This window comes from Cololabis saira, chromosome 4, assembly GCF_033807715.1.
Source record: "Cololabis saira isolate AMF1-May2022 chromosome 4, fColSai1.1, whole genome shotgun sequence".
NCBI lineage: Eukaryota > Metazoa > Chordata > Actinopteri > Beloniformes > Belonidae > Cololabis > Cololabis saira.
The window spans coordinates 11,635,228-11,657,407 of record NC_084590.1 but is presented as its reverse complement, the minus strand read 5'-3'; the positions used below and the strand labels follow the sequence as shown (position 1 = coordinate 11,657,407).

Sequence of the window (22,180 nt, the reverse complement as noted above, 5' to 3'; positions counted from 1 at the left end):
TAAATACCTTGGGAGCATCCTATCCGAACACTGCAGCATGGACAATGATGTTCAAAACCGAATAAGATCTGCCTCAGCCTCCTTTGGTAGACTCCGTAAGAGGGTGTATATGAACAAAGACCTCAACATTCACACCAAAGTAGCAGTCTACCAAGCCATTTGTGTCTCCACACTCCTGTACGGCTGTGAAGCCTGGACCCTGTATCGCCGACATGTACAACAGCTGGAGAACTTCCACATCAAGTGTCTCCAACGCATCCTTGGGCTCACATGGCGTGATCGCGTACCACACACAGAAGTGTTGAGCAGAACTGGTACCAAGAGCATGGAGGCCACATTTCTCCAATACCAATTACGATGGGCTGGCCACACCATCAGAATGCCAGATGACAGACTCCCACGCCAATTGCTGTACGGTCAACTACATCATGGCCAACGATCTGCAGGAGGGCAAAAGCGGAGATACAAGGACCAGCTCAAGACAACACTCAAGAAGTGTGGAATACAGCACACACAGCTGGAAAGGTCTGCCTTGGATCGTCCTCTCTGGAGGCAACTCTGCCTTTCTGGGCTTCAACGTTTTGAAGAGGAGAGGAGTGCAGCGAGAGAAAGGAAACGCCAGAAGAGGAAGATAGTCCCTGCAGCCAAGACCAGCACAACAAACACTAACCTCACATGCCCCCACTGCAATAGAACATGTGGCTCTCGCATTGGACTTTTCAGTCACCTCAGAACCCACCAACAGAAGAAGTAGAAGTCATCATCGGACACGATGGACTACCATAAGCAACGCATAAGGTCAGGATTGGAGTCTTTACGTTAATGGTGGGGTAGGGGGCAGTCCGTGGTAGACGGGGGGAGGGGGGTCCGGGGCCTTGTTGATGAGGACAGCTGCAGTCGGGAAAAAAACTGTTTATGGGGCGTGAGGTTTTGGTCCTGATGGACCGCAGAGGGAAGAGTCTGGAACAGTTTGTGTCCGGGGTGGGAGGGGTCTGCTGCAATCTTTCCTGCACGCTTCAGGGTCCTGGAGGCGTGCAGGTGGGGGCAGGTGGGGCTGCGTTCCTCCTGTAGTCCACTATCATCTCCACTGTCTTTAGAGCGTTGAGCTCTAGATTGTTCAAGTCGTATGTAGCCCCTCAACCAGGTCTACAACATACCAGTTAATTACATTACTTCGTCAGGAAACAGATTACCGAAAACAACATAGATCCATCCATATTTGACTACGATCCAATAAACCTAATCATCAATAACATAAAATTAGAACAAACAAACATTACCAAATTCTTAGGAATAATTATTGAGGAAAAACTCACATGGAAGCCAAACATAATAATACCTTAAAAAGAAAATTATCTAAAACAATAGCAATATTATATAAAATGAAAGGTATTATAAATAAAAGATCATTACAAACACTATACAGATCCCTACTACTCCCTTACCTTACCCATTGTGTGGAAGTGTGGGGGAATACGTATAAATCAATGATCCAACCCACCTATATCTTACAAAAAAAAGCAATTAGAGTTGTAAACTTGGCTGACTATCTTGCATCAACAAACCCACTTTTCATCCAAAACAATACGCTTAAATTGCAAGATATAGTTAATCTGAACACCACTGTAATAATATATAAGGTTTATAACAATTTACTTCCGGGCTGCATGCAGGAACTGTTCAAGCCAAGAGAGGGCAAACATGCAAAAATCACCATGTTGACCAAAGAAAAACCTGTAAATCTTTATTATCTTGCTATTTATTTTCATGCTTATAATTGACCAAAATAAAGATGAACTAACTAAAAGAAGGATAGATCTATGTTGGACGTGAAGCGAGTGGTGGTGTTCCGTGCGCCTTTTAGGTAGGATTGCCACCTTTCAGAAATAGAAATAAAGGACGCTCCGATTTTAGCAGCGCAGGCGCCAAAAAAAGGGACATCCCCAAAACTTCAAAACTGCATGGACATGTATTTATTTTATATGAAAAAACAAAATGCTTTGATTTAAAGTTTAAAGTAGCATTGAATTTGCATGACTGTACATACAGCCAACCATACTAGCAACCTAAATAGCCACCCATCCCTTGAAATACAGAATTGTTACGTAATTGGGAATTAAAAGGTGCGTTCCGTATTGAACCAATAAGGACACATATTATGCTCTAATATATTGATGTCTTAATATACAGGTGAAGTTCGGAAAATTTGAATATATTGCAAAACTTAATTCGTACTAAATTCAACTAAAGGTGAAACAAATATATTATTTCCCACTACATTCAAAGTGAGATATTTCAAGCCTTTATTTGTTATAATTTTGGTGATTATGGCTCACAGTTTATGAAAACCCCAAAAAAAAAATCTCTATATTATGAAATCAATAAACAATTCAATCATTAAAATTATAACCAATAAAGGTTTAACACATCTTGCTTTGAATGTAATGAGACTATGTAAAAGAGTCTTTAGCTTGCTCTTAAAAGTAGATACAGACCCTGCAGATTGGACAGAGTTTGGTAGGTCGTTCCACCACCGGGGAACAATGGAGGAGAAGAGTCTGGTACTGATTTCACACCACGTTGTGGTGGAAGAACCAGGAGTCTGTCACTGGCTGAGTAGAGCTGTGGAGAGGGAGAGTAGCTCTGGATGAAGGAGTAAAGGTAGAGGGAGAGTAGCTCTGGATGAAGGAGTGAAGGTAGAAGGAGAGTAGCTCCTGATGAAGGACTGAAGGTAGAGGGAGAGTAGCTCCGGATGAAGGACTGAAGGTAGAGGGAGTGTAGCGAGTGTAGCTTCATTTCTACACACACACATATATATATATATATATATATATATATATACATATATATATATATATATATATATATATATATATATATATATATATATATATATACTGAAAAGTAAATTTTCCTGGTGTTCTGATGAAGTTAAAATGAACTTTTTGGCACGACACCGCCTCCCGCTGTACTGACACAGGATGGACTAATAAGAGGACAGCGCTGCCTCCACTAAAAGTAGGATCAAAGTGCGTGTGCCTTTGTGTATATGTGTGCGCGCGCGTGTGCGTAATGGAAATGCATATCCCTCTGTTGACTGTTTTAAAATGCACCCGCCGTGGTGCTTCTTCAGTTTGAGGGACGATTCTGGTGTTACATGTTGCATAGTCAAGTGTTTTGTGGATATTGCTTCAATGTTTTGTGGATACTGCTTTGATGTTTGAGTTTGAGTTTGTTTGAGTTTGAGTTTATTCACAATACCATAATAATAATAATTATAATAATACAATTGAATTAAACGGGTAGAGTGAATGGGCCCAAGGAAGCTAGGGAAGCTTATAGGTGGGGGCCCATAGTTCATATAAGGGTGAGGATACAGTCAAAGGTATAAGCAGTTACCATCTGTAAAGATGGTGATGGATAAATGCATACAAAGTACAGAAAAGAAAAACACTTAACATACATACTTAACATTACACACACATACAGTCACACACATACATTCCAGCAGTCCATGAAGAAGCATTTTATATTATAGGCTATATAGGTTAGCAGGGCTGGACTGGGACAAAAAAATCGGCCCGGGCATTTTGAGCCTAGACCGGCCCACCAGGTATTGATGGAAAGAAAATGAAGCCTATGAATGAAAACAAACGTTCTTGTGACACCGCTTGTACACTGTCTTGTTGGTGTGTATGTTCTTGTCTAATAAACCTAAACCTACACCATCCCCCCCAGTCCCGTTATAGATGTACTTAGTACTGTTTCTGAGTAGACCAGCAAACTTGTATGGCAAGCCGTTTTAACATTTAATAGCTAGACTGGATATGTGTTGCAGATATCTGTAATTCAATTCTTCCTATTCAAAAAGAACATTTCAGATATCTACAATGATATATTAACCCATTTTAAACAGGGGGAACGCATTCTGACAGCGTGAAATACTGCTGTCAGAATGCGTTCCCCCTCTGTTTATCATGAAGGGATGCTCACACATCTTTCAAATTCATACTGTTGACTTCTTTCACCACCACAGATAAGTCCTGTGATTTTCAGGCTGGGGGGGGGCCCTCGCGCGTGAGCGTAGCGAGCGCGAAATTTTTTGGGTTTTTCGGGTCGGATCGGGTGTCTATATGTGCAATTTTAACTCTCACATTAGCAAAATACTGGATAACTTCCCCTGCCTCATCATCATTTGGCTTGCCTCGACGCGGGGCCCAACGGCTGCTTGAGACCCGGTTGGATCGGTGATTTTTGTAACAAATTTATCAAACGAGCCTTTCAGAGAGGCATTAAACTCTTCCATTTTCTTTAGTTTTTTTTCTTTTTTCATCCCCTGATGGAAATTTCCTGATTCTGTCTTGTTCTCTCGACATTGTGTGACAGTTTGTTCCAACTCCACCCGTCTGGATCAGAGCACCTTGTGTCTGCGCTTGGTTTGACGCAGTTGTACTGAACAACAGACACGCGCATCATTGCACATACTGTATGTTTATTGATATGCACAGACTAGTACACATTTAGGTCTGTAATGGAATGTGACTGTTGATATTTATAAGGGAAAAAACGAAAAACAATTTAAAAAAAAAAAACGGCCCAGGGCGCGAGGCCCATTGGGGCGCGAGGCCCATTGGGGCGCGAGGCCCATTGGGGCGCGAGGCCCATTGGGGCGCGAGGCCCATTGGGGCGCGAGGCCCCGCGCCCCTTGGGGCGCGAGGCCCCTTGGGGCGCGAGGCCCCTTGGGGCGCGAGACTTCAGCCCATAACCAATCTAACTCATCATAACCAATCGGCCAGTGGTACCAGTTGTTGTCAGGTAAAAAACAAAATCAAATGGGCCGATGGGCCTGCCCGGGCCAAAAAAAATAAAAAAATCGGCCAGCCCAAAATCGGGCCGGCCGATGGTGATTTTGGGCCGGGCCGGGCCAAAAAAAAAAAAAAAAAAAAAAAAAAAAATTTTTTTTTTTTTTTTTGGCCCGGCCCGGCCCGGCCCAAAATCACCATCGGCCCACCGGGCAAATGCCCGGTATGCCCGATGGCCAGTCCACCCCTGTAGGTTAGTAAAAGATTATTTTTTAGTTGTCTTTTAAACTTGGAGATAGAAGGCAACACCTTGATGTTATGCTTAAAATTGCAAGGAATTATGCTATATAGGTATATAGCTGGTCATATTTACTGTTGGTTATGTTCAACGTGATGGTTACGTGTATCAGTGCTGCGCGAATATATGGCTGAAGTAATGGTGCCCCCCCATGCAGTTGATATGCCCCCCTTAAGATTGAGGTCTGGCGACGGGTCTGTATATATACCGTGTGTATATATATATATATATATACGCCCTCTAGTGGTCACAGTTACATATTACATCAACAAAGGTATTTTTTGTAAATTGTGAACTTAAATTGGGATTTTAAAATTGACTTTTCACAGTAAACATTTTATCCATGCAGCTATTTTAGCATTTTAGGCAGCTTTATTCTTGTTGAAATATGCGCCGGAAGCACCATAACCATAAACCATAATCTTCCCAATTTCAAACATTTTTACTGTCAATATCATCTGATTCTGCAATAATCGAAAACTATGATTTAAAACATTCAGACCAATTTCGGTGCGACAAAATGCGATTCGTGAAGAGCTTATTAGTATTTTGACACAGGTTGAAATTTTAATATTTAATTTTCAAAGTTTGACATTTTTATCCATGAAGCTATTATCGCATTTTAGGAAGTTTTATTCTTGTTTAATGAACATTTTCATGACATTGTTAAACTTTTCTGTCATTTCTCGATGCAGTTGTGTTTTCGGAGCAATCTGGAGTCTGAGAATCCAAGTCCACAGCTGCTGCAGGAGTAGGGTCTTTCCCCCGTGTGGGTCTGCATGTGAAACTTGACGTGCGCCAGCTGTCGGAAGCGCGCGCCGCAGACCTCGCACTCGTAGGGCTTCTCCCCCGTGTGGATGCGCTGGTGTCTCAGGTAGTTGGTGTAGATCCTGAAGGCCGTGCCGCACTGCTTACACTGGTGAGGCTTCTCCCCGGAGTGCTGCAGTTGGTGCGACTTGAGCGCCTGACGGATGATGAACCTCTTACCGCAGACGTCGCAGCCGAAGGGTCTCTCCCCCGAATGCACTCGCAGGTGGTACTCGTATGTGACCTTTGTAATGGAAAAAATTCAAACATGATATACTTTTTAATGAAAGGTCAACAGCTGTGGGGAGCACGATAGTGGGGTGAGATCAACAGCTGTGTAAATGCAAAATACTAACAAAGGCCAGCTTCGAGAAAGGAATTAGAAGAGGGGGGTAAAGAAGATGTTGATGCAGATGAAAATGCTACATCTCCTTTGTAATACCTTTCTCTAAGGGTGCTTTCACACCTGTCCCGTTTGGAGGAGTTGTTCCGAAACAGGGAGCGTTTCCCCCTAAAGTTCAGTTCGTTTGGTATATATGAACACAGCAATCGCGCTCGGATGCGGCACAAAACAAGCGAGCCGAGATCACCTAGGAGAGGTTGTTCTCGGCTTGCTTCCATTCCAGACCTGGAGCGGTTCGTTTGCAGTGAGAACATAATCCACACAGCAACCGACATAACTCGCTTATGATGCTCCATAGTTGTTGTTTTTCCCGGGGTACGGAAGAGGAAACTCCTTCCGCGTTCATTTCTGACCAATGAGAGAACAGTTGGTTCTCATGGCATTTGTTAACAGCTTTGAACCGCTACAAACGGTTGTGAACACAAACGCCACAAACGAGAAACGAAACAACTATCGATTTAGCCCCTGAATCGGAACAAAACAAACTGGCCACAGGTCTGAAAGCACCCTAAGAGAACTAGCACCTATGTGTCGGGTGCAGGGGGACACAGTGTCCCTTGAATGGTCTGGCAGGTTTCCTGTCTTTTGTGTCATTAGCTCCCAATGATCTGTCAGGTCCTACCTATTCCCATATAAAAGAAGTCAAACAACATGTGGCCTCAGACTCAACTGTCCAGCCTGCGTGCTGCACGTTGACTCTCCTGATTGCGCATCAGTTAAAATAAACTTTGGTAATCTCGAGCTCACCGATGTTGTAGTTTATTAAGAATCTGTACTTTACTTTGTGCAATTTATAAAATTCCACAACACCTTGTAGAAGAAGGACTTGCCACACGTGTCGCAGCGGTGCCGCGTCCTCCCCGTGTGGATGAGCTCGTGTCTCTCCAGCGAGCCGGCGCTGTCGAAGCCCTTGCGACAGGTGCTGCAGCTGAACGGCGTCATGTCCGTCACGGTCTTGTCCCGCCGGTAGACGACTCTGCGGTTGCCTCGCTCTCGAGTCCTCCTCCTGACGACCTGCTCGGGCTTGTCGTCGTGGGGAACTTTCTGGTGCTTCTTGAGCTGGTAGTTGTAGAGGAAAGTCTTCCCGCACAGGTCGCACATGAAGCCCTTGGATGCTCCGTGCAGCAGCATGTGCGCCTTCAGCCGGTTGTCCTGCACGAAGCTCTTCCCGCAGACCTGACAGCGGAAGGGTTTCTCCCCCGTGTGAATCCGCCGGTGCCTCTTCAGGTTCTGGTGGAAGGTGAAACGGGCCCCGCAGGTCTCGCAGGTGAAGGCCTTCCCCCCGTGCACGGCCTGGTGCGACCTGAGCGACCGCCTGCGCGGGAAAACCTTCCCACACACCGAGCACGTGTGCGGCTGCTCGCCGGTGTGAATGCTCCGATGGCACTGCAGGGCCGCGGCGTAGCGGAAACTCTCTCCGCACTCCGAGCATTTGTGCGGCCTCTCTGCCCCGTGCACGGCCCGGTGGGCCCGGAGGTTGTGGGTGCTCTTGAAGCCCTTCCCGCAGGTGGGGCAGAGGAAGGGCCGCGCGTCCGAGTGCACGAGCTGGTGGGTCTTCAAGCGTACCTTGGTCTTGAAGGTCTTGGGGCAGAGCGTGCAGGCGAAGGCGGCGTGCTTCCTCTCCTCGTGCCGCAGCAGGTGGTGCTCCAAGGTCTCCGGGTCCCTGAAGCGCCGGGGACACTGGTCACAGGCCAGAGGCCTCGGCTCCCGGTGAGAGTTCAGGTGCTTCAGCAGGTGGAAGTGTCGGCTGAAGCTCTTGTTGCAGATCTGACATGGAAACGGCTTCCCTTTCCTCCCGCTGTCGGCTTCCTCGGCGGTTTGGCTGTCGGTGTTTTCGGGTTCGGCATCGATCGCGGGGAAACGATCCTCTCCTATCGATCAGACAGGGAGGAATAAAAGAGGAGAATCAGCCAGGAACACAAACCCACGGGGAAAAACTGAAAACTGACATTTTTATGGTAAAACGCACATAAAATACCAAGCTTTTACATTCTTGTCTTTAATTAAACTAATTTCATTTCGTATCGTCTTGTTTGTACTGTATTTTTACATTTTTGACACTATGTGACATTCCCTTGTCTGTGAAAGGTGCTATAGAAATAAACTTTACTTACTTACTATTGACCTTGAATAAAAACTATGTTTATTCCAGTTTGGTCGAGTGGATTATTTCCCTAATAAACATTTATAATCTCACTTTGATTAAACGAACACAAACTAAATAATAAAGTTAGACCAGGTAATAAAGTTAAACCAAGTAATAAAGTTAGACCAGGTAATAAAGTTAGACCAAGTAATAAAGTTAGATTAAGTAATAAAGTTAGACTAAGTAATAAATGGAAACTCACCGGCCTCATGTCCAGCCTCCACCTGGACAGCGGCGGCTGCGGGTTCAGGGACTGCCAACCTCCCCAGTGGCTTCAGGGTGAAGACCAACCCGGTCCGCTCAAACAGAACCGGGCAGCCGTTCAGGACGTTTTCCCTCCACAGTTTGGCGTTCTGGAAATCGTCCCTGGCCGCCTGCAGCTCGGCCTCCAGCTGTCCCACTCGGACCCTCAGGGTGGAGTTTTCGGCGAGCAGCAGCAAAGACAGCTGGGAGAAAACGCTGTTGATCTTCCTGGTGGCCTCCAAGGCCAACTTCTCCACGGTGCAATCAAAACCTGGCTGTGAGGATGGAAATAAGGCAAGGCAAGTTTATTTGTATAGCACAATTCAACACAAGGTAATTCAAAGTGCTTTACATTGACATTAAAAGCGGGAAGACATAATTAGACAGTAAATAACAAATAAGATTAAATAAAATTATGAATAAGATGATAAGAAAATAAGTAAAATAATAAAAAGCACAAGCTGTTAAAAATAAGGGCAGTAGAGTACAGAAGGTAAGTATTTAATTTAAGAGTACGCTTGAGTAAACAGTAATGTTTTTAGGCCTGATTTAAAGGATCTACAGTTGGAGCAGACCTCAGGTCTACAGGAAGTTTGTTCCACCGGTGAGGAGCAGAATAACTGAACGCTGCCTCACCTTGCTTGGTTCTGGTTCTTGGAACCACAACAAACCAGATCCAGATGAACCTCAGGGGTCTGGGAGCTTCATAGGAACTAACAGATCAACCATGTATTTTGGTCCAAGACCATTCAGGTCTTTGTAGACCAGCAGTAAGATTTTAAACTCTATCCTTTGACTCACTGGAAGCCAGTCTAGTGATTTCATGACCGGTGTGATACGGTCCAGTTTCCTGGTGTTTGTAAGGACTCTGGCAGAGCTGGACTCTTATCAGCTAATCTGTGATAAAAAAGTATTTCGACTGGAGGATGGATACTACTCAGCAAAATAAAGGGGAACATTTAAGCAACACAATTTTACTCCACTGAACGTCGTTTTGACGTGATTTAAGGACATTACACCTAAGTTGGATCAGCCTGTAGTGTGTTTCCACTTTTATTTTGAACGTGACTCCGAATCCAGACCTAAATTTGATTTCCTTTGATAATATTTGTGTGATTTTGTCGTCGGCACATTCAACTATTTCCTTCATTCAGATCTGGGATGTCTTATTTTTGTGTTACCCTTAATTTTTTGAGCAGTGTATAATATTAACCCAGTTCCATTAAGTAATAAATCATTTTAAACTTGATTCAGTCCAAATGGTTTACTGGATCATCTTATTTAGATGATCAGGAAGTTCTTAATAAGTATTGGGCCTGATGCAACCAACTGCCTTCTTTAATAGATATTCTTTATCTGTTAACTGTAAAAAATAAATAAAAAATAACACTCTAATATATATATATATATATATATATATATATATATATATATAGGCCTATAGATGTATATATAGATATGTTTATGGATATACATATATATATATATATATATATATATATATATATATATATATATATATATATATATATATATATATATGTATATATATATATATATGGATGTTTATTATTGTTTCTTCATATTATTAAAATAACTGAGTTTTACACAATATGCTTCTCAATCATAATCAAAATAACAATAACATGCTGCCAGACTGTATCCAAAACATGTTTAATTTAAGACAAAGCCATTCCAACCTCAGAGGGGAGAGCAGATACAGGAAATCAAAAATCAGAACCAACACCAAACTGAGATGCACCACATTGGCAGTGGTGGATGGATGGACTAAGTTGGAGAGGGATTTGAAATTATGTAGAACCATAACCTTATTTAAAAAAACATTGAAAAGAAGGATGATTTCTCTATATCAAATTAATGAGTGGTGATGCTTGCTATGTTGATTTGGGTATTCATTTAATTGGTGATTTGATTTGATTATTTAAGGATGAAGGAAACATGTAGACTGCACCTTTTATTTCTTGAGGAATCTTTGTTATCCCCATGGAGGCAATTTGTTTTACTGGCTGTCTTATATCTTACTTCTTGTTTTTATTTCATTACTCTAAATAATCTTTTTGATGGTAGGCAATGAATAAGCTTTGATTCACCCTACACCTTTTTTGGTCTAGATGTTATTGGTATATTGGAAACTTTTTTGTAATGTTTTTTTTTTTTAACAGTGTATTCGTTTCCTTGTTGTCATTTTTATTCTTTTTTTTCTGATGTCATGACCGAAAATAAACTAAACAAAAAAAAAAATGATATAGTCGTGTTTTTACATGTGTGTGTATTTCTATTTACTGTATGTATGTATGTATATATATATATATATATATATATATATATATATATATATATATATACACACACAGTATAGTGTGTCTTGCAAAATAGCCTACCTATCCTACTCAAATCCCAGAATATTCTATTACTGTTAAGGCTACTATGAATACTAAAATATGCTGAATCATGTGTCCGGTATCATGCCTAGATGTGTCCACCCCCTCTTGAAAATCAGTTTTGTATTCTGCAGTTATGACTGATTAAATGCGCTCACACTGAACTGCGGCAGCAGGACAGTTGCCCGCTCCAAGATGGCGGCCGATGACGCGTCTCTGGTTCAAACCAAACCCACCGACCACAATCCCCTGCGGTTAATCCGCCAGACTCACCTTAAAGTTCGCACTTCGCTCGGTTCCGGTCGCTTCTTCCTCGGAATTTCCGAGAACATCGACGGCGGTTTTTACCAGCGTCTCTACGATGGACTTGGTCTCCGAACAAAACGCAGCGTTTTGGAACATTATAACTTAAAAATGTATTTACCGACGGTTGGAGAATCAGCGTCGGTGCCGCGTTCACCCGGAAACAGTATGAGCAGAATTGTGATTTTTCAAAATAAAACTTTTTTTTTTTTTAACCATTTCAAGATTTTAATGGCAAAATAGGAAGAAAATAATTATAATTACAAGATTGCCCTGATACATAGAACTGTACATGATAAACTACATTTACAGCTTCAGATGGAAATTTGAAAATTAATTACATCTTCTTTGCCTTCAGTGGTTAGATTATGAATTTCCAAAAGAAAATGTTTGAAAAGAAAAACAAATATATTAATATTCACTTTTTCGGGAGTCTTCTGCGAAGAGAAACAGCTAAAGCACCCACCTTAATATTTCTATTCAGGTTTTACATTATATCAGATTCTTAAATAGCCACATTTTCTTCAAAAAAGAAAATCAATCCTCAAAACAATGCTTCGCTGTAACGTGTGCCGAGTACAACTTTACTAATCCCTTACACAAGAGTACAGATGAGTTATTGAGCTAATGTTAAGTCAAACCTTAATATTATAACAAGTTCAGAGAGTTTATGCAAATTCAAATGTGACAAATGAATTTTGATGCAATAATTGATGATGAAGATGAAGTCATTTTTTGTGTCAAACGTTGAGCACAAAGGCACTGGCCATCACGTTAACTGACGAGTTGGCTGCAGTGATGGCCGAAGCGGCGCAGCGCCTTGCGGCCTACGAGCCGTCACAGCTGTGCTTCTTCAGCTGCCTGGAGTCGGAGAAACCGCGGCCGCACTGCTGGCACGAGTACAGCTTCTCACCCGTATGGATCTGCATGTGGGACTTGAGCTGATTGGATTGGTGGAACTTCTTGTGACAGTAAACGCACTCGAAGGGCTTCTCGCCGGTGTGGATGCGCATGTGCCGGTAGAAGTTGCCGTCCGTCCTGAAGGCCTTGCCGCACTGGTCGCACTTGTACGGCTTCTCCCCCGTGTGGATGCGCTCATGCTGCTTCAGAGCTGACGTGTGGAAGAATCTCTTACCGCACACCTCGCAGACGAATGGCTTCTCCCCCGAGTGGCTCCGCTGGTGGTAGCTGAAAGAGTACTTGTTGTGGAAGGACTTCCCGCAGGTGCTGCAGTTGAACTCCTTGTGCTCGCTGTGGCCCTTCTCGTGGACCCGGAGCGAACAGGCGGCGCTGAAACCCTTCAGACATATTTTGCAGCTGAACGGTTTCACCAGCGACTTGTTCTGCCGCCGCGCCTGGAAGAAAGTCTGGCCGGCGTCCGATTCCTGGTTCCTGTCGGCGTGCACGTACTTCTGGTGGATCTGCAGCCGGCAGTTGAACAGAAAGGTCTTGCCGCAGAGGTCGCACATGAAGGGCTTGCGGGCGCCGTGGATGAGCATGTGCGACTTGAGCTTGTTGTTGTCGGAGAAGCTCTTGCCGCAGTCCTGGCAGGTGAACGGCTTCTCCCCCGTGTGGATGCGGAGATGCCGCTTGAGGTTGTTGTTGAGGTTGAACCTGGCGCCGCATATGTGGCAGGTGAAGGGTTTCTCGCCCGTGTGGATCACCTGGTGCCGCTTCAGCGTGGTGCCAGTCCGGTACGAGCGGTTGCACACTTCGCACCTGAACGGGCTGTCGCCCGTGTGCTTCCTCTTGTGCACCGTCAGCGAGTGGGCGTACTTGAAGGACTCCTCGCACATGGTGCATTTGTACTTCTTGGCGCTGGTGTGGACCATCTGGTGGAAGCGGAGCGTGTCTTTGCTCTTGAACTCCTTCCCACACGTGGCGCAGCTGAACGGCCGCTCCTCCGAGTGCACGGCCATGTGGCACTTGAGCTGCACCGACGTCTTGCAGATCTTCTCGCAGAGGTGGCACTTGAACATCTGCTTCCACTTCTCGTGGCGTTCCAGGTGGTTTTCCAGAGACGGCTTGATCCTGAAGGTCTTCCCGCACTGGTCGCAGGCGAAGGGCTTCGGCGGCCGCAGCTGCTGGTGGCGCTTCAGGTGATTCTGCAGCGACTCCTCCTTCCTGTAGGACCTCTTGCACTGCGGACAGGGGAACGGCAGCGGCGCCTTGGCCGAGCTGTGCTGCAGGAGGTGGTTCACCAGGGACTTCTTCTTGAGAAACCCTTTGCCACACTGCTCGCAGGGAAAGGGCTTCTTGTGCACCGCCATGTGCTTCTGCAGCTCGCCTTTCCAGTGGAAGCCCAAGTCGCAGTGCTCGCAGAAGAACCGCTTCCCCCTCTGGGACTTTATATTCCTCCGACTCCTCCCCTGCAGGGGATCCAGCTTTAGAAGATCCTGCTTCTCCTCTGGGATGTTTTCAGGGGAGTCTGTTTCGGCGGCGTCGGCCACCTCCTGCTTGCACACTGCTGGTGATTCCTCCAAACATCCCTGAGACAACAACATAATCATTTAATTTTAGCCTTTAGAGAAGAAGACATTTACATCGTCAACATATGATACAGCAGAAGCGTGAAACCTTTTCTTGCGCTGAATCGAGAGTGATGACGCCTTCAGGCATGGACTCAGAAGAAACCGCCTCTGCCACGTTGTAGACGACTACTTCCTCAAAGACCGGTGATGACGTTGCAGGGGGCGGGGCCACGGCCACCAGCAGCACCGTGGGAGCCGAGGGGACCGTGCTGTCTAACGGCGTCGGATCCAGAGCCGGAGTAGTGTTGCAGGCCGCCTCGACGTCTTCCACTGAATATGTTTCCGTCTCGTCGCAGTCTGGTGCTGCCTCACTGGTGGAGACTGATGCTGCCGGTTCTCCTGTGTCCAAAGAGAGACAGGGAACAGCATAAATCTGAATTTAATGACTATCAGAACACATTTGTTTTCAAACTAGACTTGTAGTCAAGACCGCCTAAACCGAGATCAAGACCAGAGAGTATGAAGACCAAGACTAGTTCGGCTGAAGACCGAGACCAAAACAAACCTAGTAATTTCCTGATCCTGCGTGATTGTAGAACATCAGCTCCATCCTGGTTCAGCTAGTTTCCATATGAGCTTGTATTCAACCGCAGCACAATAACAGAGAAGTGGATGATGATGTTGAACTCACTATAAATGTTTCCATCCATCAGCTGAGATCAGATATGTGTGGCGACTGCACTACCGCTATTTCTACACTATTGGAGGATTGACTCCAGTGCTTTTAAGGATTGACACGACTACTAACTAGTCCCAAAGTCCTCTAGCAGAATAACCAGCCTCCAACACCCCCCTCCACCTCAGAAAAGGAATGCAGTGTTTCCCCTACCATTATATAGGCCTGGCGGGGTCCTGCTTCGTTGCCTAGTAACGCTGCTGAAAGCGCGGGCATATTATTATATATTATGGGATGTATAGAGTTTGTAGCTAGTCAAAAAAAAAAGAAAAAATATGGCGGGCGACAGACAACATGATATAAAGAAATGTTTCTGCAGGTCCGTGTGTTTGTGTTTGCATGAGACGCTGCAGGGAAGCATGAAGGAAAACACAGACCGACGACGCACCATGCGTCCGCGGGGTCCTAGTGCCAGCCATGTATGAGCCAATGGTACATTTCCAATTTGTTGTTTAGCTTACATTTTTGTTCTGATTGAGCTTCTTTTTTTGGTAAGCAATAATGATGAAAATAACACAGACAATAGATTGTCTTTCCACTAGAACCACTAAAGGTTCATTTTTCCCCCAGTCAAATGCATGTAACTCTGTTATAACAAAATGGGTAAAACAAATCTACAATATTTAAATTATTTATAACTGATATAATCTCAATTGTGAATAGGGATGTTTTGTGGCATATGCCGTCAGCACGAGCAGCCCGTTAAAAGAGGACGATCCCAGAGGGTTTTCATAGAGATCCCTCTGAAATATATAGAAAAGATGCTCAATGCTCATATGGGGTCAGACCTTTCAGGCCCATGACACTTTGGTTAAAGGTTAGATTAAATCTAATTATTTCATTGAAGTGATATCATTCAGCAATATAGGCCTACAATGATTTTTAATGTAAAACTTTGTTATATTGCTACATGTCCAATATGCCGTCCCACGCGCCTCGTCTGTTTAGGATTTTTTCGGTGGTACCACCGGGCCTGAAAAAAATTCTAGGGGAAACACTGGAATGAATAGTAAATGTTACTGATTTAAATTTGGAGATGAAACCTGAATTTTAAATATTAAATATGAACACAATTATTGACCTGAAATTACATTATTTACCATTAAAGTAGCCAAAGTACAGTGAAGAACTGCTGATCACCAGATTGTCACCTTGGTGTGCAACGGCATCTCAGTTATCCGAAACCTGGCGAGACCGAGAGACCCGAGACAAGACCAAGACCACAAAAAATTGGTCTCTAGAACTACAAGTCTACTTCAAACCTGTCACAGGTATAGAATAATAAATAAATGAGCAAACTGTCATCCTTGACACAAAAACAAATGCAACTCTTTCCTTGACATAACGACTAGCCGGCATCAAATTTCAGTGATTGTTCTTGCATTTTCAAGTTATAATTCACATCTACCAGGTGTAACTTCATTCTTGAAAAGAACAGCAGCTGAACAGCAATTTAAACCATAAAACCAGCAAATAAACAGTATTAAGAGAAGTACATGTTAATTGGTTGATTACAGTCATCTGAATGACAGCTGTTATCAGACCTGGAGCCGACTGACGTGGTTGAGGACTATAGGTACCTGGGTGTTCATCTACGTAACTGTGGTCTAACTGGCACATACAGTAGGTGCACATGATTAACTTCTTCTGGGTTATAAACAGTCATCTCTGATTCTCTGGACCCACGTGACCCGACCAGAAGATGACACGGGAACCTCTGTGATTGTCCTTATCTTGATAAACCAGGCAAGATTATGGAGAGAAAATCGACTCAAAATATTTGTGTGTGTATTATCTGATTTGTGCGTGTGTAATTTGCTCGAAGTTACGGAAAAAACGATAATTAAGAATTCAAAAAGCTTCCTAAACACACAAATCATTAAATACACGTGCATGAGTCACCTGGTACACACAAAGCTATAGATACGCACAAGTGGTTTTGAAACTTTTTTTCCTCTAAGAAGCCCCACAGATTTGTCCGTATATGATGCATTTAAGTACTGGTGGAAAGCTGGGTCATCTGAACTTTCATCTGATACCAGCGTTATTTCCCTGGATTCTGTTTGTGGATTTCAGCTCTGCGTGCACCTGTTAGTGGATCAGCTGCTACCTGACCGACAGGTGGACGCAGCCTCCCCCCACTGCTCTTCTCTTATAATTTTAAGTTTAATTGACCAGCACAGATGATCTCTCTTTTCACCACAATAGTGAAAAGAAAAATCGAAAATCAGAATCGGTGAAATCGGTATTGGCATGTTCGTGCACCTGCCTCCACCTGTTAATGGACCCGCAGCTTCCTGACTGACAGGCAGGGGTGAAAGTAAGCCGGATCGGTCCGGAACGGGGATACGGAAAGAAATATAGACCCGGATCGCACAGGAACGCGTTTTGAGCACCTGTCTCCCCCTCTCACCCGTCTCCTCTCACCCGTGTCTCCCCCTCTGACTAGGGGCTCCTCCAGATAAGGGAGAAACTGGACATGGAGGAACTGTATGAGGAGTACTGTGTGACTTTGCCACGCCAGCAGGAAATTGTGGAGAGAAGAGCTTCTGTTCTGGAGAAGTGGTCGATCTTGCTCCAAGGCACAAAGACCCCAAATATGACTGCTCTTGCATCCTTTCTCTTCAGCATCCCCATAACTAATGCTTCTGTAGAGAGAGTATTTTCGCTCATGACAGCAGCCTGGACTGACCAACGCAACAGGTGCTCTGTGGAGCTTATCAAATCTGAAATTCAAGTCAAGAGCAACTTTGGATACAGGTGTAAGGACTTTTATGCCTATGTACTCAAGGAGAAGGCCAAGCTGCGTGCTCAAGCAAAAAGTATAAAGTCAAGAAGAGCCTCTAAGGTAAGATTTGCTTTATTTAGAATTTATAGAATATTGTGGGCCTCCAATGTGGAGCTAGATTTTAATAAGATGCTATTGTTGTGTTTCAGCCATGCAGCTGCTCTCCGTGGTGCTTAAAGGAGCTGTATGTAAGAGCAATAATAAAACGAATCATAAAATGACCCCGATATGTCAACAGACATTTAAAAATCATGTTCATTTCAAATACTTATGTCACTGACAACAGCACTCAAGCCAGGATATTCCAGTTTAAAAAGAGGAGTTGCAGCCCTCAACTGATGTTTATGTTGTCATTTTTTGTTTTGGCCTGAAGCTCCACCCTCCACCTATCTCCCAATCACCAAGTCAGTATTGTTTCTGAAGCTCCACCCTCCACCTATCTCCCAATCACCAAGTCAGTAATGTTTCTGAAGCTCCACCCTCCACCTATCTCCCAATCACAAAGTCAGTATTGTTTCTGAAGCTCCACCCTCCACCTATCTCCCAATCACCAAGTCAGTATTGTTTCGGCATCCGGGTTGCCAGCTCGGCTCTAATTATCGCAGCCATGGCAGCCTACGTTCCTGCTGCATTCTGCAGCCTACCTGGCAACCTCTGGTCGGGGGGAGGAGGGGGAGGGTACACGCCGCTCAACAATATTTTGAAAGTGACTGCAGTACCAGTTTTGGACATTTCTTACAGACGGCTCCTTTAAAGTGCAGTGGGCTGCAGTTGTTGCTGTGATGGACATAACAAAATATTTACTTGAATTTTATTTGTTGTTCCCTCCTGGCTGGTTTTGATTTATTAATACGATTTCATTTTATCAGATATGTTTCATTGTGCCTAATTTCTAGTGAAATGCAAATGGCTTAGGAGGATGGTTTTAAAGACTTGAAATAAAATTTATTTTGTTCCCTCCTGACTGGTTTTGATTTCTATTAATCTGGTTTTACTTCATTTTTTATTTTATTTTGTGTTAATGGAATGCAGTAGTTGGGTTATAGCCACTACTGAGTGAAAAGTGTTTATGGATGGACAAAGTGAACACTTGAAGTGCTCCATTAAAGTTCCTTGAACTAAATACTGTACCTCTCTTTTTTGGCTGTACTATGAGCTAATAGAAATGTTCATTTTTTAAGTTACATTATGTCAAAACTTTAGACTACCTCTCAGTATTGGTAATGTGTCCGGGTGTCCCACATTGTCCCACACAAACATGCTCTTTGTCCCACATTTGGTTTGTTGAGATCTGGTCACCCTACCGCTCACCCGTGTCTCCCCCTCTCACCTGTCTGTCTCCCCCTCTCACCTGTCTGTCTCCCCCTCTCCCCCTCTCACCCGTGTTTCCCTCCTCTCTTGCAGACTCTCAGGGGCTGAAAGGGCTAGAAGGATTTTACAGGACCCATCTCATCCCGGGCACAGTCTTTTTGACCTGCTGCCCTCCAGCAGGAGGTACAGAGTCCTGAAGCAGCGGACAAACAGACTCAAAAATACCTATTATCCCTGGGCCATTAGATTGCTAAATAATACACAACAAAACATAACATAACATAGCAGAACAGGTGTATTTTTTTGAATGATGTGAGAGTGATGTCTAGGTCACAGTTTGTTGCACTTTACCAGACATTGTTTGTATTGCTTTTATGTTTTTATACTGTGCTTTTCATACTTATTTATTCCTCTTATTTTTGCTTCCTTTGCACTTTGGTGGGAACAACCCAACCAATCTCGTTGTAACCTGAGCACAATGACAATAAAGTCTATTCTATTCTCACCTGTCTGTCTCCCCCTCTCCCCCTCTCACCTGTCTCACCTGTCTCCCCCTCTCACCTGTCTCCTCCTCTCACCTGTCTCACCTGCCCCCCCCCTCTCACCTGTCTCCTCCGTGTCCTCCCCCTCTCACCTGTCTCCCCCTCTCACCTGTCTCCCCCGTGTCTCCTCCTCTCACCTGTCTCCCCCTCTCACCTCTCACCTGTCTCACCTGTGTCCCCCGTGTCCTCCTGCTCCAACTCGGGTCCCTGGCCCTGGCTGAAGGTCTGGATCTCCCTCTGCAGCAGCACCATGTCCCGGCCCAGCCGGCCCACCCGCACCTCCAGGTCCTGCTCCAGCTTCCCCGCTTTCTGCTGCAGCACGTCCTCCAGCTGCTGCACGCGCATGCGCAGAGCCTCATTCTCGTCGCACAGGTCGGAGCAGAACTCCGCGAACGACTTGTGCAGCTGGACCACCAGGCGCTCGGCGATGCCGCGGATCTCCTCCAGCTGCACCACGTCCCCCAGCGGCCCGGGGTCCGAGCCCGGCGCCTCGGCCGCCCAGGCGGCCCGCAGCACCGCCGCGGCGGCGCGGATGGAGACTTCCACCAGGGACGTCACTTCTCTGGAGAAGCGCGCTTCCATCTTCTGTTCCCCACCGACACCTCAGCGCATAGCAGTGCAAACCCAAGCCCGAATACGAACTCAAAACGGGCAGAAAAACACTTTAAACCGCTTTATTCCGACTAAGCTGCAACAGTCGTTGCACTGCGGGGAGACATGTGCGCCGTCGAAAACCTTCCCTGCCGCATTTCCGGTTCCGGTGTCACGTCTACTCTGTTTACACAATAAAAGACACTTTTTTATTTTATTGTTTTCATTCTTTTATTTATTTATTTATTTATTTATTTATGTTTATTGTCTGCATACATATTAATTACGGAATAGTATTAGGGCCATGCATAAATGTACATACTGGAAAATAATGTGCAATATAATTCACTGCAACGTGCAATTATGTAAATATCCGTCTGTAAATATCCGTCTGTTATTTTATATACCAGTATTTTTTATTATTATTATTATTGTATATACCAGTACTGTTTAGAGTGTGTCATACTCTGATATTATTACTGTATTATTATTTCTATTGATGCCTCTTGTTTTGCACTATCCCCTTTGCTGCTGTACACTGCGAATTTCCCCGCTGTGGGACTAATAAAGGAATATCTTATCTTATATTATCTTATCTTATCTTATCTTATGCAGGAGAAAAATATTTGTGAGGGTAAGATTTTTTTTTATCGTGCACTTCGAGAAAAAAGTCAAAATGTCGAGAAAAAAGTCGAAATGTCGAGAATAATGTTGAAATACAATTTCGAGAAAAAAGTCAAAATGTCGAGATTAATGTTGAAATACAGTTTCAAGAAAAAAGTTGAAATGTCGGGAAAAAAGTCAGAATTTCGTGAATAAAGTTGAAATGTTGCGAAAAAAGGCGGAATTTCGACTTTGAAATTGTACTTCAACATTAATCTCAACATTTCGACTTTTTTCTCAACATTTCGACTTTTTTCTCGAAGTGCATAATAAAAAAAAATCTTCCTCCTCTAAAATATGATTTTAATTTTTCTCCTGCTTGGCCCTAATATTCTTCCGTATATTAATGGTTAATGCCAAGTTGGTAAAAACCTAAAACATATATTGTGGCAGGATGAAGCACGACTCCAGAGGTTGATCAACAAGCATTTATTCCAGACAACGGAATAAACTGACTACTGACAACTGACAGAGAACACGCGTAACTAAGCAACCATAAATATCCCCGTGACCACGCCCCCTTCCCTACAATCCTGATGGGTGCGAGGTCCGTGTCCGCCACATGCATATATATATATATATATATATATATATATATATATATATATATATATATATATATATATTTATGGCAGCGGGGAGGAAGGACCTGCGAAAAAAAGTGTATAGGCCTATATATATATATATATATATATATATAAATATATATATATATATATATATATATATATATATATATATATATATATATATATATATATATATATATATATATATATATATATATATATATATATAGGCCTATACACTTTTTTTCGCAGGTATAGATAGAATATATATATATATATATATATATAGGCCTATACACTTTTTTTCGCAGGTCCTTCCTCCCCGCTGCCATCAGACTCTACAACCAGGCCTGCTCTCTGTAGCCAACCAAGGACAATAACTTGTGACATAACAAGATGTGCAATATCGTATGTGCAATATCTGCCTGTCTACCTCACACGCACTCTACCTGATTTTTTTGCACTGTTTCTTTTCTTTCAATCTACTGTATATACTGCTCATATTTTGTAATTATATATTTTTTTTATTTTTTACTTTTTAGTCTCTTTTACCCCTCCCCTAGCATGTGTGTGTTAAGTGTACTGCTGCCAACAAAGTAAGTTTCCCCACTGAGGGAGAAAATAAAGGATTATCTTATCTTATCTTATCTTTTACTCAGTTACTGAGTCACTACGGGCTGACAGATCTGCCGGTGTATCCTCAGTCCTCATACTGCTTGAACCGTCTGCTGCCTTTGACACGGTCAACCACCACATCCTCCTCTCCTCACTGTCAACGCTTGGCATTTCAGGATCTGTCCTCTTGTGATTCATGTCTTACCTCACAGGAAGATCCTTCAGAGTATCATGGCAAGGACGAGTATCCAGATCGCATGAGCTGGCAACAGGGGTGCCACAGGGATCAGTGCTTGGCCCTCTTCTCTTTTCACTGTACACCATCACACTAGGCTAGGGGAACTCATCAGCTCTCATGGCTTCTCCTACCACTGCTATGCTGATGACACCCAGCTCTTCCTTTCCTTCCCACCTGGCGACATGGCCATCTCAATGTGAATATCAGCCTGTCTTTCTGATATCTCTGCATGGATGAAGGACCGTCACCTTC

General features: G+C 43.9%; 2 protein-coding genes across 2 annotated transcripts; both read right to left on the bottom strand.

Annotated features, from left to right (window-relative positions):
- Positions 1–5,666: 5,666 nt before the first annotated feature.
- On the bottom strand, positions 5,667–11,557 carry LOC133441499 (zinc finger protein ZFP2-like). Its single transcript, XM_061718851.1, has 4 exons — positions 11,375–11,557; positions 8,659–8,974; positions 7,121–8,181; positions 5,667–6,151 (listed from the first exon to the last, which is right to left on the bottom strand). The coding sequence occupies exons 1-4, from the start codon at positions 11,501–11,503 to the stop codon at positions 5,780–5,782; spliced, it is 1,878 nt and encodes a 625-aa protein (XP_061574835.1). The 5' UTR covers positions 11,504–11,557; the 3' UTR covers positions 5,667–5,779.
- A 50-nt stretch (positions 11,558–11,607) lies between these two features.
- On the bottom strand, positions 11,608–19,999 carry LOC133441498 (zinc finger protein ZFP2-like). The gene is made up of 3 exons (XM_061718850.1): positions 19,423–19,999; positions 13,982–14,274; positions 11,608–13,893 (listed from the first exon to the last, which is right to left on the bottom strand). Exons 1-3 carry the CDS (start codon positions 19,832–19,834, stop codon positions 12,232–12,234), a joined length of 2,367 nt encoding a protein of 788 aa, XP_061574834.1. The 5' UTR covers positions 19,835–19,999; the 3' UTR covers positions 11,608–12,231.
- Positions 20,000–22,180: the final 2,181 nt, after the last annotated feature.